Source organism: Metopolophium dirhodum, chromosome 3 (assembly GCF_019925205.1).
Source record: "Metopolophium dirhodum isolate CAU chromosome 3, ASM1992520v1, whole genome shotgun sequence".
NCBI classification, from domain to species: Eukaryota; Metazoa; Arthropoda; class Insecta; order Hemiptera; family Aphididae; genus Metopolophium; species Metopolophium dirhodum.
In genome coordinates, this window is record NC_083562.1 from 34,392,388 (window position 1) to 34,405,424 (window position 13,037).

The following is a 13,037-nucleotide window of genomic DNA, read 5'->3' on the forward strand; positions in this document are numbered from 1 at the left end:
TTTTTCTATAACCTTGCGTGAGGTAAAAAAAAAACGCTGAGGAGTCAACCTTATAAAAATCAAAAAAAGTTTTGCAAAACAACGTCACTACGTCAGGACGAGTGCAGAATAACCCGGCTGTTGGAAATTCGCAGAATTACGAGTTCCGCACCCATAGCGGATATCCGTCGAAAGACAACACTCACATGATGGCAGACGACGGAGCATATACGGCAGACGACCCTACGCTGACCGTGGGGCCGAAAATTGTCTGTATCACTGAGCTCTGTGACCAACAACCGTCGGCGACGACATCCACATTGCAGGTGGAGGCCGATCAGAGGACGTTAGATTTAGCACCACTACTTTCCCTGTGTCCAAATGACGAACTGTTGGAAGCTCCTGTTGGAATCTTGCAGGAGTGCGATTATCCATCGACAGACAACGTATATATGGTGGACGACAATAAATACACGACGAAAGATGACGCGGTAGACGACCCTACACTGACCGTGAGGCCAAAAATTGTATGTGCTATCAGTGAGCTCCGTGATCAACAACCGACGACGACGACATTGACTTCGAGCAAAAGTGATGGCGACGGGTTGGAGCCAGCGACAACTACGATCCAAGTAAAGTCAGCGGTGACTGAACAGCTTGATTCTTACGTGGCACCGGTTAGAATCCAGCTGTTAGATGCACTGGCTGATGTTAACGATTTTGTTCCGGACGAGGCAACCGAAAGCACGACCATAGTTCCTATAGTCGTGGACAAAAGTGATGGCGAAGGGTTGGAGCCAGCGATGACTACGACCCAAGTAAAGTCAGCGGTGACTGAACAGCTTGATTCTTACGTGGCACCGGTTAGAATCCAGCTGTTAGATGCACTGGCTGATGTTAACGATTTTGTTCCGGACGAGGCAACCAAAAGCACGACCATAGTTCCTATAGTCGTGGCCAAAAGTGATGGCGACGGGTTGGAGCCAGCGATGACTACGATCCAAGTAAAGTCAGCGGTGACTGAACAGCTTGATTCTTACGTGGCACCGGTTAGAATCCAGCTGTTAGATGCACTGGCTGATGTTAACGATTTTGTTCCGGACGAGGCAACCGAAAGCACGACCATAGTTCCTATAGCCGTGGCCAAAAGTGATGGCGATGGGTTGGAGCCAGCGACGACTGCGGTCCAAGCAAAGTCAGCAGCAGCAGAAAAACCCCGGCAAGGTCGTCGTAGATCGTTCTTATCGGCAGTGGGGAGGCGGCTCCTCAAGTTCGGGAGGACGTTATGCTGCTGTTGCTGTTGCAAATAGTGTGGTAGGTACACCGATACCGCCATATGGTGCGCTCGATTGCATCTGTGAGATGACAACGAGTTGAGAAGACAAGAGGGATGCAAAAAGAGATGTTGACTGGTGTCATCAATCAAAAATTAAAGTTTATAATTTATTAAAATTCATTTTGTTTAATTTTCGTTTTGTTTAAAAACTTTAATATTATAATGATTGTTAATTTGCTCATATTATCAAATAAACAATGAAGCATAACATATGTAAATATTAATTATACATGTAAATTTTTACTTCGAATACCGTCAAATTTTTTTCTGATTGTTATAAAAAATAAAAATGTGAGAAATAAAAAAAAATGTACATAATCATAAGTAATAACAATAAAACAAATAATATAATTTAATGTGTACATTCGTCTTGAACACTAATTACTTTATATTTTTATGATTATTATATTTATAAGTCGTATTTTATTGTTGAATAAGGCCTAACACGGGAGATACCGGACAAATAGAACCATGACAGAGGTATAGCTAAATTGCCTATCCATAACGCCGTGTAATCATAACAATAATATTGAAATACACGAAGAAAAAAAACTAACGGCATTACAGAAGAAGATAAAAGTACAACAATATTTTTAGACAATTTGATTTACAAAAATTTTTTTATCGTGGAAGCCCATGCAGTAAATAATATAACTAATTTTTTAAAAAAAAAACGTCAAATTTACAAGTATACGAAAATGTAGATAATAATATTAAATATTCATATACCAATAATTATTAAGTTTACATAGGTACCCAAGATAAACAACTGTATAATTCATTCAATGTTTAAGGTTTACATTTTAACATTTTTTCTGCGGAATAATAAAATATTTTTTTAAATAAAATGTTTTAACTTGTTTTTATCTACCTATATAATTTTGTCGTAACCAATTTCCACAATTTTATCTAACTTTAAAATTAAATTTCATATTTTAGTTACTACCTCAATTATAATACTTTTTCAGTTTTCTATAATTTATAATCTACTGTTAGATGCCCAAAAAAATGCAAAATAAACTTTCTTATTCTTATTCAAATGTACATAAAACAAATTTGTGACAAGACGAGCATTGCACAGTAAGCTTTGAAAAACAATGCTAAGTGCATCGAAATCCCAGCCCTAGTTATAAGTATAGACAAGCGGAGTAGTGGACAAACATTTTGTGGGGTAACCCCGCGTACCACTTCACTCCACCATCTAAACTTTTTTATTTATTAAATTTTCATTTTCCATTATTTTTTAGTTTTATTTCTAGAAATGTTAATAAAATTTTATTTGTTGGTTAAAAAAGCTTGAAAATATAAAATAGAAGGCTCCTAGTATATTGTTTCAAAGGTAGATGAAAAATATTAAAAATATTTAGTCACAGTTTTTTTTTATAAGCATTTAAAGTTCAGAAATCACGAAAGTTAGCAAATTATTTTGAGTGAGGATTCGTAAAAATTTTTCTTTTTAAATCTAAGATTTTAAAATGTAATACAAGATTCCTTATAAGATTATCTACCTTTATCAAAAAAAAAATGTGTACGAGAAAGTCAAATTAAAGTTTTATGAGCGTTTGAAATTCAAATTTTTACAACATTTAATATTTACTCGATTTCTCATGTAGCGATTTCCTTATTTTGTTGTAATTCAAAATCGAATAACTGTAGATACATGAAAATTTCACTGAATGTTTATTATATTAGCATTTCCTACACACCATACAATTTTAAAAATATTTTGACTGTTGTGCCAAAAAGTGTAAAAATTGTATACAAGGCTCCTGATATATTGTTACAATAGCAGTTGTAAAATATGAAAAATACATTGGCACAGTTTTTTTTATAAGCATTTAAAGATCAAATCTTGACAAAATTTATCAAAATATCGAAAATTATCAATCATTGTAATTAATAAATTATAAAATGTTCAGTTTTTATAGCTAAGGATTCAAAATTTAAAACAAGATTCCATGTAAGTAGTTTATTCTGTTACCAAAAAATCAAAATAATACACAAGCACAGTTTATTTTTATAGTAATTTTAAGTACAAATTTGGACGAAATTACATATTAAAAAACCTAGAATAACTATTTTAGTTATTTTGTTGTGATTGTATAATATTATTCGTGGTTACTTGAAACTTCTAAAGTGTACTATTATATATCTATGATAGTATCACGGTTTGTTGTTGATGTATAACGCGTTATAAGTACCTAATGGATATTGTGATGTGATTAATTTGGAATTTAGTTTAGGTACCTATTATATGTCAATTTTTTTTTTAATACCATAAATATGTATAATATGTCTTAAACCTAGACTGACATACCGTCTCCGCTCAGAATCGTTTTTCTTATACAATGATATATCATTAAATTAAAATTTAATACCATGCATTATACAGTGACCCACTTGTAACCTTCAGTACAGCAGAGCACCTTTTTATTAATATTTTCACTGTAGATTGAATAATTGTTAAGTTGATAGAGCTAATTATTTAACAGTGGTAGACTTAATATAATGCTCATGTTGGATCCCTTGTTTTTAATTTGGTTAGCTCGTAGGTAGTAAAATCTAAGATTTTTATTTTGGTAATAATACAAAACTGTGTACAAAGTTAAATTTGAGTTGCACCAAGTTTATATTTTTAAATTAAAGGTTTTCGAAACGTAATTTCTGGTTAAGAAAATTTTGAAATAAAGTTCCCCATTTTATATTTTAATTAATTTAACTTTAGTTTTACTCAGACGCATCCACGTTGAATCAAAATTAACATATAATTTTGCTTTATTATCCCAATTTAATAAGTTTTCGGACTCTTCTCAGGCAGCTGAAGCTGGTTGAATCATAAAATACCTCCATTGGTATAGGCACCTATTGTATAAGTACAGGTATGAAGTATTTTATTCCCCACTCATTACACTTCTGCAGTATTATTTTTAAGTATTTATTAGAACTTTACACAGAGTTTTTCAAACGTTTAATAGAAATTTCGTAAACAATCTTATTAAATTTTATTTTTTAAAATTGGTTACACTTGGAGGTTGGAATTTTTTTTAATAGATAACAATATATTGTCAAGTTATTTTAATGTAGTACCTATAAAATTTGAATTCAGTTAATCAAAATATTTTATTTGTACATTTTATGGTATACAAATGCTTTGATAATTTATTTTATTATACTGTATAAATGAGAAGCTCACACAATACAACTGTATTTTGATTGACTGCTTTTGACTTTTTGGTAGTGTCATCAAATAATTCCCAATTGTTAGGCCCTCTTTTACAGTACGCTACATAGTGACCAACAGATGTGCGCAATCTACTTAGCCCTTTCCGATAGTCACATACACCTCGCAATTCATATGCTGTGTTATAATGTGTTAGAACTTGTGGGATATCCTTTAGAGGTATTTGTAGCTGTGGAGCAGCTTCTGTTGATTGATCTTTATAGTTAGTAATATCTCCTGCAATTAAAAAATATGATAACATAAATAAATGTATATAGTGTTTATAGGTTATATTTTAGTTAATGTATTTACTGTAAGTACCTTCCCATTTTAAAATTTCTATAATTAAATGTTTTGTAGATGCTTCGGTCCTTATAGTTTTATCACCATTACATGGGTTTGTTTGATATTGGTTTATATTTCCACAAGTCAAATAGTCTATCGATAATCTTTCTAATAAAAAATTTTGTAAACCATCTAGATTATTTTCTGTGTGGAATGTGATGTATGTCACTGGTTTTTGTTTTTCCGTTGAGTAGTCACATTTAGGGTTTGAACATAATATATAATCAAATGCCGTAGGTATATCTTGAAATAGCTTTTGTATGACAAATGCTGTTGTTGCATTGCAAGAAACTAATGTAATGTCATAGTCAATTTTGGTTACTTCTGGTTCGAGATAAGTTAATAATATCTGAGCTCTTTCTTTGTAAGTTGTAGGGTTGATTCCTTTTTTAACAATTGACGAAACAAAAGAAAGAAATTTATTTGGGTTTTCCAGGCAATTTATTTCTTCGGAATATCGCTTACTTGTACAATAAGACACCATGAATATTGAAGCCAGTGCATCAAAAGCACAAGTATTACTAAGCGCAACTTTACCATAACCTTTTAAATTCCTACTTTTTAGATCAGTTACTTTTGAACCATTTTTTAAATTAGGTAACGATGTAATGCTGCGTGAATTATTTAAGTCTATATGACGCAAATGTGTGTTAGAGTTTAAGTAAGAATTTGTTATATGTTGCTTTTTAGATTTTCTATCCCACCCTTCTTTAGCAGTATTCTCATCACAGTTAACTGTTATTGATTTGTTTATTGTGATTTCATTTTCAGTGTCCATTATAATATCATTAATATTGTTTTCATCAATAGCAATAAAGTCATCTTCATTAGTTTGATCAATCAGTATAACTTCTTTAAAGTTGTCACTTTGAATGGTATGTGTGTAATTTGAAGAACGCAAAAGAGAATTTCCTCGTAGAGATATTATGTGTCTTTCTAAAAACAAATCAATATTTGTAGGAAGGTCTATGTCTTTGAAAGTTACTACTTTTAGTTTTTTAAAGCTTGATTCCACTCCTGCAGAACTGGCTGTCATTTTTCCATATTTAAAAATAGGTATCATTAAACCTGACCACAAAGGTAAAAACTGCATGCATTTAATTATTAATGGCACTAATGTGGGCAAATACATAGCATTAATGCCATTACCCTCTTGAATATATTCTTTGCTCTTTTCAAATATTTCCTCAGCCCAACTCTGAAATGGATTTTTTTCATTATCAAGATCAAAATTTTGTGATTCATCCACTTCCTCAATTGAATCATGAATGTCTTCCTCAGAGTCAATAATTGATAACACTTGATTATACCATTCTTCGTAATTTATAAAACCCGTGGATGTTATATCAATTAATTGTTTTTTATGATACTCACATGGAGTGTCTCTACCTCTCACTGCATCAACTCCATCAGTTTCATTTGTTAACACGACAAATAGGGATAAAACAATTGAATATATTTCCGATATAGATTGGTTTTTAATTATAACTCCTATGCTGCGTAGAATTACTTCTCTAACTCTACCTTGAGTATTCTTCAATGGAATCCATTTACTCGCTAATCTTATAAAGTGAGCAACATCTGTTCGTATGAAACAATTAGGCAACCAAATTGGATCCGGCGATACCTTACCTAATGCTAACTTAGCACAAACTCTGATATACTGTTTTAGTGAAGAATACTGGGTAAAACATTTCACACATGCGGACAACAAGGCCATGGATTGGTCGCAAACAGTTTCTCTAGGTGATGGCACATTAAAATTTAACCAGTTTGCTAGCCAGTTATAGATAGCAAGAGTTGCATGCCGCTCACTTATCATGTTTGAAACCGTAAAGCTGTGTAGTTTTGATTCATCGTACACCAAAGCTTCGTATAGATAAATTGTTTTAGTTTTATTCATTCCAAATTTTTTAAAATTCTTAATTAATGATCCAGTTGCATCAATTATGATCTTAGGATAAGAAGTACTTTGACAGTAACTTCTGTAGAGATGGATCTGTTCGCAACTATGGTAATGAATATAAAATGGTTCACAACTTAAATCATGTAGAATGTCTTTATACTCATTTTCATTTTTCATGGTTGCCAATGATGTAAATACGTCTTCATGCCTTCTATTTGATGCCAAGTTTCGCCATTTTATTTGACGTAATGCACCCCCCGATGGTATAATAGGTGGTTCAGAATAACCTGAAAATATGAAATATTTGATTGATGGTTTGAACATTTTTTTTCTTGTAAAAATGTTTGTTGTACCCTTACTTTTCCCCCAATTATTTTGAATATGTAGGTATTACTGCAAGGCTGGGCATTAACGAGTTAAAAGTTAAAATTAAGTTAAAACGTTAAGTGAATTTTAATTAAGTTAATTAACGCGTTAATTTTTTTTTCAAATTAACTTTCAACTTAATAAGTTACTTTTTTTCAAGATTAACAGGTAACACGTTAATCTTGAAAAAAAGTATCTATATTAAGTTAATTTTTGTCCGAAGAATAATGCAAATTTTTGAATGGGTTTTTGCTTTGATGTATCATTTTAAATTTCCCCAGTAATTTTCTTGAGCGTAAAGAAAAACTATCTAATAATCTATATTTTGTATCTGGAATTTTTTATTTTTGTAAATTAGCAAATTTTAAATTTAAACTAAGTTAAGTTACTTTTTTTTCAAAGTTAATTCTTAACTTAACGAGTTAACGAAAAAAAAATATGAGTAACTTTTAACTTAACTCAACATTATTGTTTTAAAATAACTTAACTTAACAAGTTAAAAAAAATCGTTAACTTGCCCATCCTTGGGTATTAGGATGCATTTCTGTTCTTTTTAAAGAACAAACATTCACTTTCCTAACAGAACAAGTCCTAAGTCGATGACTCAAGCATAACAGCTCTAAAAATTGTTCACAGACGTAAAAAAAACATCATTGTAAAATGAATCGCTTCACTACTAATCTAAAATAACGATTTTCATTTTTTTTACTAACCTAACGTTACAAAATATTGAGGTGAATAAAATTGTAGTTTTTCAAATTTAACGCTCCCCCTCCAACACCCTCCTCCTGAAAAGGATTTTTTTTTATACTTATTATTACGGACTAAAATCACCTGTTTTCATCAGTCGTACAGCTTCTGTTTCACGATGTGTGGCGCTAGACATATTTTTTTGAACAATGGCTGTTATTACTTTTTCCTTTGCTGTTCCCAACAAACGGCGGTTTTTATTTGGCTCGTGCAACATGTCAAAATTCCCCGTATACGTGCATTGCATTAATACCCTGTAAAAAATAAAATTAAAATGTACAACTTTGTATGAAATAACAAAATTTAGGAAAAAAATTTGCTTAAAATTTAATAAAAATATTACTTTTCATTATCTAATGGTTTTTCAGAAATAATCCCTTTAAAGCATGAGCTGCATACACTACATCGTCCAAATACGGTCACAAAGTTTGTTCCATGTGGATGAACATTTGCTTTGCGGAATGATAAGCAGCATGGAAGTTGTGTATGCACCCAAAAATGTTCAGCCAAAATAGGTGTCCATTGATTTTTGGTTAATGCATAGTACGTTTTAAAACTTTGTGATGGTCGTTTTTTATCATGCAGTCTGTATTGCACATCATCAGGTTTTATTTTTTTCCATTCTTCTGAAGAAAAAGTTACCACAAATTTTCTTCTAGGAAAATCCAGATTACTGCTGGAATTTTCATCCGAACTACCTGTATAAAAAAAAGTTAACAGTTATTAATATATGTCAATTGTAACGCAGATAATTTAATGATGTAAGTGCATATAGTTAAATAAAAAAAACTTTATTTAGATGATATGTATTGTGTAATAATACCTTATCATTATGAAATAATCAAATAAAAGTGTACTTATATAAGTAATATATTTGAATAATACGTGTAAAAAGTAATACCGACCATATTCTGTGGAAGAATTAAAGATGGCTTCTGGTGGATCAATCTTGGGACTAGAACAAAATCCGAGCTTTTCTTTTATCTCATGGTGTCCCTTATACACAAAAGTGTGAATAGCACTTTTACTCATAAGACTATTTAAATAAATGCTTATATCACTCCAAACAGTGTCAGTAGCTACAATAATTTCCGAAAAGAATATTTGTAAAAATAGAATTTGTAAAATGTTACGTCAAATTATAGATTTTGTTTAAATCCTTATTTTTGCACAACCCTCCAATAATAATAGCCTACTCACGGTACGAAGTATAATATACAATATATATTTTGTATTATTATTATTTAAGAATAAATTAGCATAAATGATAATTCTGTATACAATAATTATAATCACAATATTCTTGTTGTTTTTATTTCATATTAATAATAATGTATTTTATTTGATTATTCTTTGGAAAAAACTCAATTTACAAAATACAAAATTAAAATAATATTAGGGTTGAAAATTTGAAACATAATATTTTATCACACTAACCATATTGGATGGTATATTAATATTGGTCAAACAGAAATTTATTTTACGAGTAGGTTAAAATTAATTTTCTGAAAAAATTGTATTTGATGTCAGTATGAAATATAATAATATACTTTAAAAGTTTCAAGTATATAGTTACCATTTACCAACGAATAATATTTTTAAATTACAACAAAATAACTAAAATCGGTGTTCTAGGTTTTCATGTACTTACCTAATTTCGTCCAAATTTAACTTAAAATTTGTGTAAACAATAACTGTGTTTATATAGGTAATATTATTTGTATTTTTTGGTTATAGAACGAACTATATGGAAAAAGGTAATTTGAATAAAAAATGTTAAGAGAATACAATAAAATTATACATTACGTCGAACTCAGTGTAAAAAACGGATAAGTAAAAAAAAATAGATCTTTAAGCACTTTAAGGATGTGATACCTATCGGCTATCATAAATCAATGCTAAGTACATTTAATAAAAAGTACACTTATTTTGTTTTAATAATTTATTTACTTGGCGAGAAATTATTTTGAGCAGAAATGTCCATTATAATATAATATTTTAAATTACATTGATTTTCTAATGCATTTTGTTTATTTTATTCACGTTATTTCGTGTGCTGTGTCGTATAAAGTTTACGTCATATAGTTTCTCACCGAGTAAATAAATTATTGAAACAAAATAAGTATATTTTTTATTCAATTTACTTAGAATTTATTTATGATATCACATCGTTACAGTACTTAAAGATCTGTTTTTTTTACTCTTCCGTTTTTTGCACTGAGTTGTGATATAACCATTAATTTAGAAAATTGTCAAGACAACAGTATTTTTGGGAAATTTATTTTATCACTAAGATTCTTTTTTTTATTCAATAAGTACTTTTCTTTATTTTTTATTCTTTCTTTGTACACTTTGTTTGGCATATTTATAATTAAATAATACCAATATATTATCGTACGAACATAATATAGGTACGAACATAGGAATAATTATCAACAGTATAACACACTAGGTAATAGTGTAATACTATAGTATTAATTACAATTTAACAAACTACATTAAATAAAATATAAAAAATTTAAGCTATAATGTAATTCAATGAAGCGATATAGTTTATAACGAATTGAAACAAATAATCCATAGCTACGTATAGGTAGTGGCGAGAATCTAAGTTAAAATATACGTGAAGTCGTGAAAGAGCAATAATGAAATGCGTCGCGTACATGAAATTGAGTGGGGGAATCAGTCGGCACGACAATGCGAGATGCGGCCGCCGTGATTCCAGATTTCATTATAATTTCTCATTAAAAAGTTTGCACATTTCCTTTAATAACGTAATTTCTAACAGTACTATTTTGATGATTTATTCAAAAAGATCATCTGCACGATTTTTCTAATTTTTCCAATTTATTAGAAATATATTGATTTAGTAGATAATTAGTTAGGTCCGGTTAAAAAAAACACCAAAATGTACAATGTTGAAATGGGCAACTCCTGCTTCGAGATAATAATATACACTGTCGTGCCGCCGCTTTATTTTTTTTTACTTAAGGTTAGCTCGCGCCACGACGATGAAAACTATTTGTTCAGCACAAAAAAATTAAAAAATTCAAATATTTGAATATTATATACCTAATTATTTATCAATCTTTTATTTCTTTTAGTGAAAATTAATTACAAAAAGTGGTATTTTTGGAATTTTGAATAATTTTAAATTTCTATATTAAATACTTAAATTTGTTTTTCATATTTCACATTTTTTCAAGCATATTTTTAATTTTTTAACATCTATATAACTACCGAGCCCTACATATTAGTGAATACACACAATAAAGTTATAATTTACTACGTCAATTAATTTAATTTAGTATTAAATTGATTATTACTGTAAGTTTTTATAAAAATTTAGGTCTACTTACTTTTTTCACCATTGACTTCAGTTATTATACGGTCTTTAAACTTAAGAACTGCTTCCACAATTTGATGAGACGGGATAACTGTTTTTCGACCCGCCATTATTCAGGTAGTAATGAATTAATAGAGAAAAATTATACATAAACTAACTATTAGGTGCAAACTAAATAACCAAACTCATAACGGCGTGGAAACAACGTTTATTTCAACAACGGTGAAATCGGAATAATGAATTAAAAAAATCCTGGATACTAAAAATGGTTAATGATAATACAGTAGCAATATTAGTAGCGCAGTTTATTTTTATTGGCCAATAGGCAATGAGCAATAACAATAATACGATGGGATATCGATGAACATCTGTTTGGAATTCCCCAGCTCACCCTTCATACCACGGTACAAATCATATTACAATCACACCCAAACAATAACATGATCGTATTAAACCTTAGAGATGATTCAAGTTAAACTATTTTAGATATAATATATCCTATTTTAATCAAAACATTCAAATATTTTACTACCTACGAGCTAACCAAATTAAAAACAAGGGATCCAACATGAGCATTATATTAAGTCTACCACTGTTAAATAATTAGCTCTATCAACTTAACAATTATTCAATCTACAGTGAAAATATTAATAAAAAGGTGCTCTGCTGTACTGAAGGTTACAAGTGGGTCACTGTATAATGCATGGTATTAAATTTTAATTTAATGATATATCATTGTATAAGAAAAACGATTCTGAGCGGAGACGGTATGTCAGTCTAGGTTTAAGACATATTATACATATTTGTGGTATTAAAAAAAAAATTGACATATAATAGGTACCTATACTAAATTCCAAATTAATCACATCACAATATCCATTAGGTACTTATAACGCGTTATACATCAACAACAAACCGTGATACTATCATAGATATATAATAGTACACTTTAGAAGTTTCAAGTAACCACGAATAATATTATACAATCACAACAAAATAACTAAAATAGTTATTCTAGGTTTTTTAATATGTAATTTCGTCCAAATTTGTACTTAAAATTACTATAAAAATAAACTGTGCTTGTGTATTATTTTGATTTTTTGGTAACAGAATAAACTACTTACATGGAATCTTGTTTTACATTTTGAATCCTTAGCTATAAAAACTGAACATTTTATAATTTATTAATTACAATGATTGATAATTTTCGATATTTTGATAAATTTTGTCAAGATTTGATCTTTAAATGCTTATAAAAAAAACTGTGCCAATGTATTTTTCATATTTTACAACTGCTATTGTAACAATATATCAGGAGCCTTGTATACAATTTTTACACTTTTTGGCACAACAGTCAAAATATTTTTAAAATTGTATGGTGTGTAGGAAATGCTAATATAATAAACATTCAGTGAAATTTTCATGTATCTACAGTTATTCGATTTTGAATTACAACAAAATAAGGAAATCGCTACATGAGAAATCGAGTAAATATTAAATGTTGTAAAAATTTGAATTTCAAACGCTCATAAAACTTTAATTTGACTTTCTCGTACACATTTTATTTTTGATAAAGGTAGATAATCTTATAAGGAATCTTGTATTACATTTTAAAATCTTAGATTTAAAAAGAAAAATTTTTACGAATCCTCACTCAAAATAATTTGCTAACTTTCGTGATTTCTGAACTTTAAATGCTTATAAAAAAAAACTGTGACTAAATATTTTTAATATTTTTCATCTACCTTTGAAACAATATACTAGGAGCCTTCTATTTTATATTTTCAAG

The 13,037-nt window shown here is 29.5% G+C and overlaps 1 protein-coding gene and 1 long non-coding RNA gene across 2 annotated transcripts; one reads left to right on the plus strand and one right to left on the minus strand.

Moving 5' to 3' along the window:
* Nucleotides 1-390: 390 nt before the first annotated feature.
* LOC132942016 (uncharacterized) lies at nucleotides 391-1,364 on the plus strand. Its single transcript, XM_061010300.1, has one exon. The coding sequence runs from the start codon at nucleotides 432-434 to the stop codon at nucleotides 1,287-1,289; it is 858 nt and encodes a 285-aa protein (XP_060866283.1). The 5' UTR covers nucleotides 391-431; the 3' UTR covers nucleotides 1,290-1,364.
* Nucleotides 1,365-8,110: 6,746 nt separating this feature from the next.
* LOC132940313 (uncharacterized) lies at nucleotides 8,111-8,879 on the minus strand. Its single transcript, XR_009664076.1, has 3 exons — nucleotides 8,808-8,879; nucleotides 8,246-8,600; nucleotides 8,111-8,156 (listed from the first exon to the last, which is right to left on the minus strand). It is a non-coding gene; the product is annotated as an uncharacterized LOC132940313 (long non-coding RNA).
* Between the last annotated feature and the right edge of the window lie 4,158 nt (nucleotides 8,880-13,037).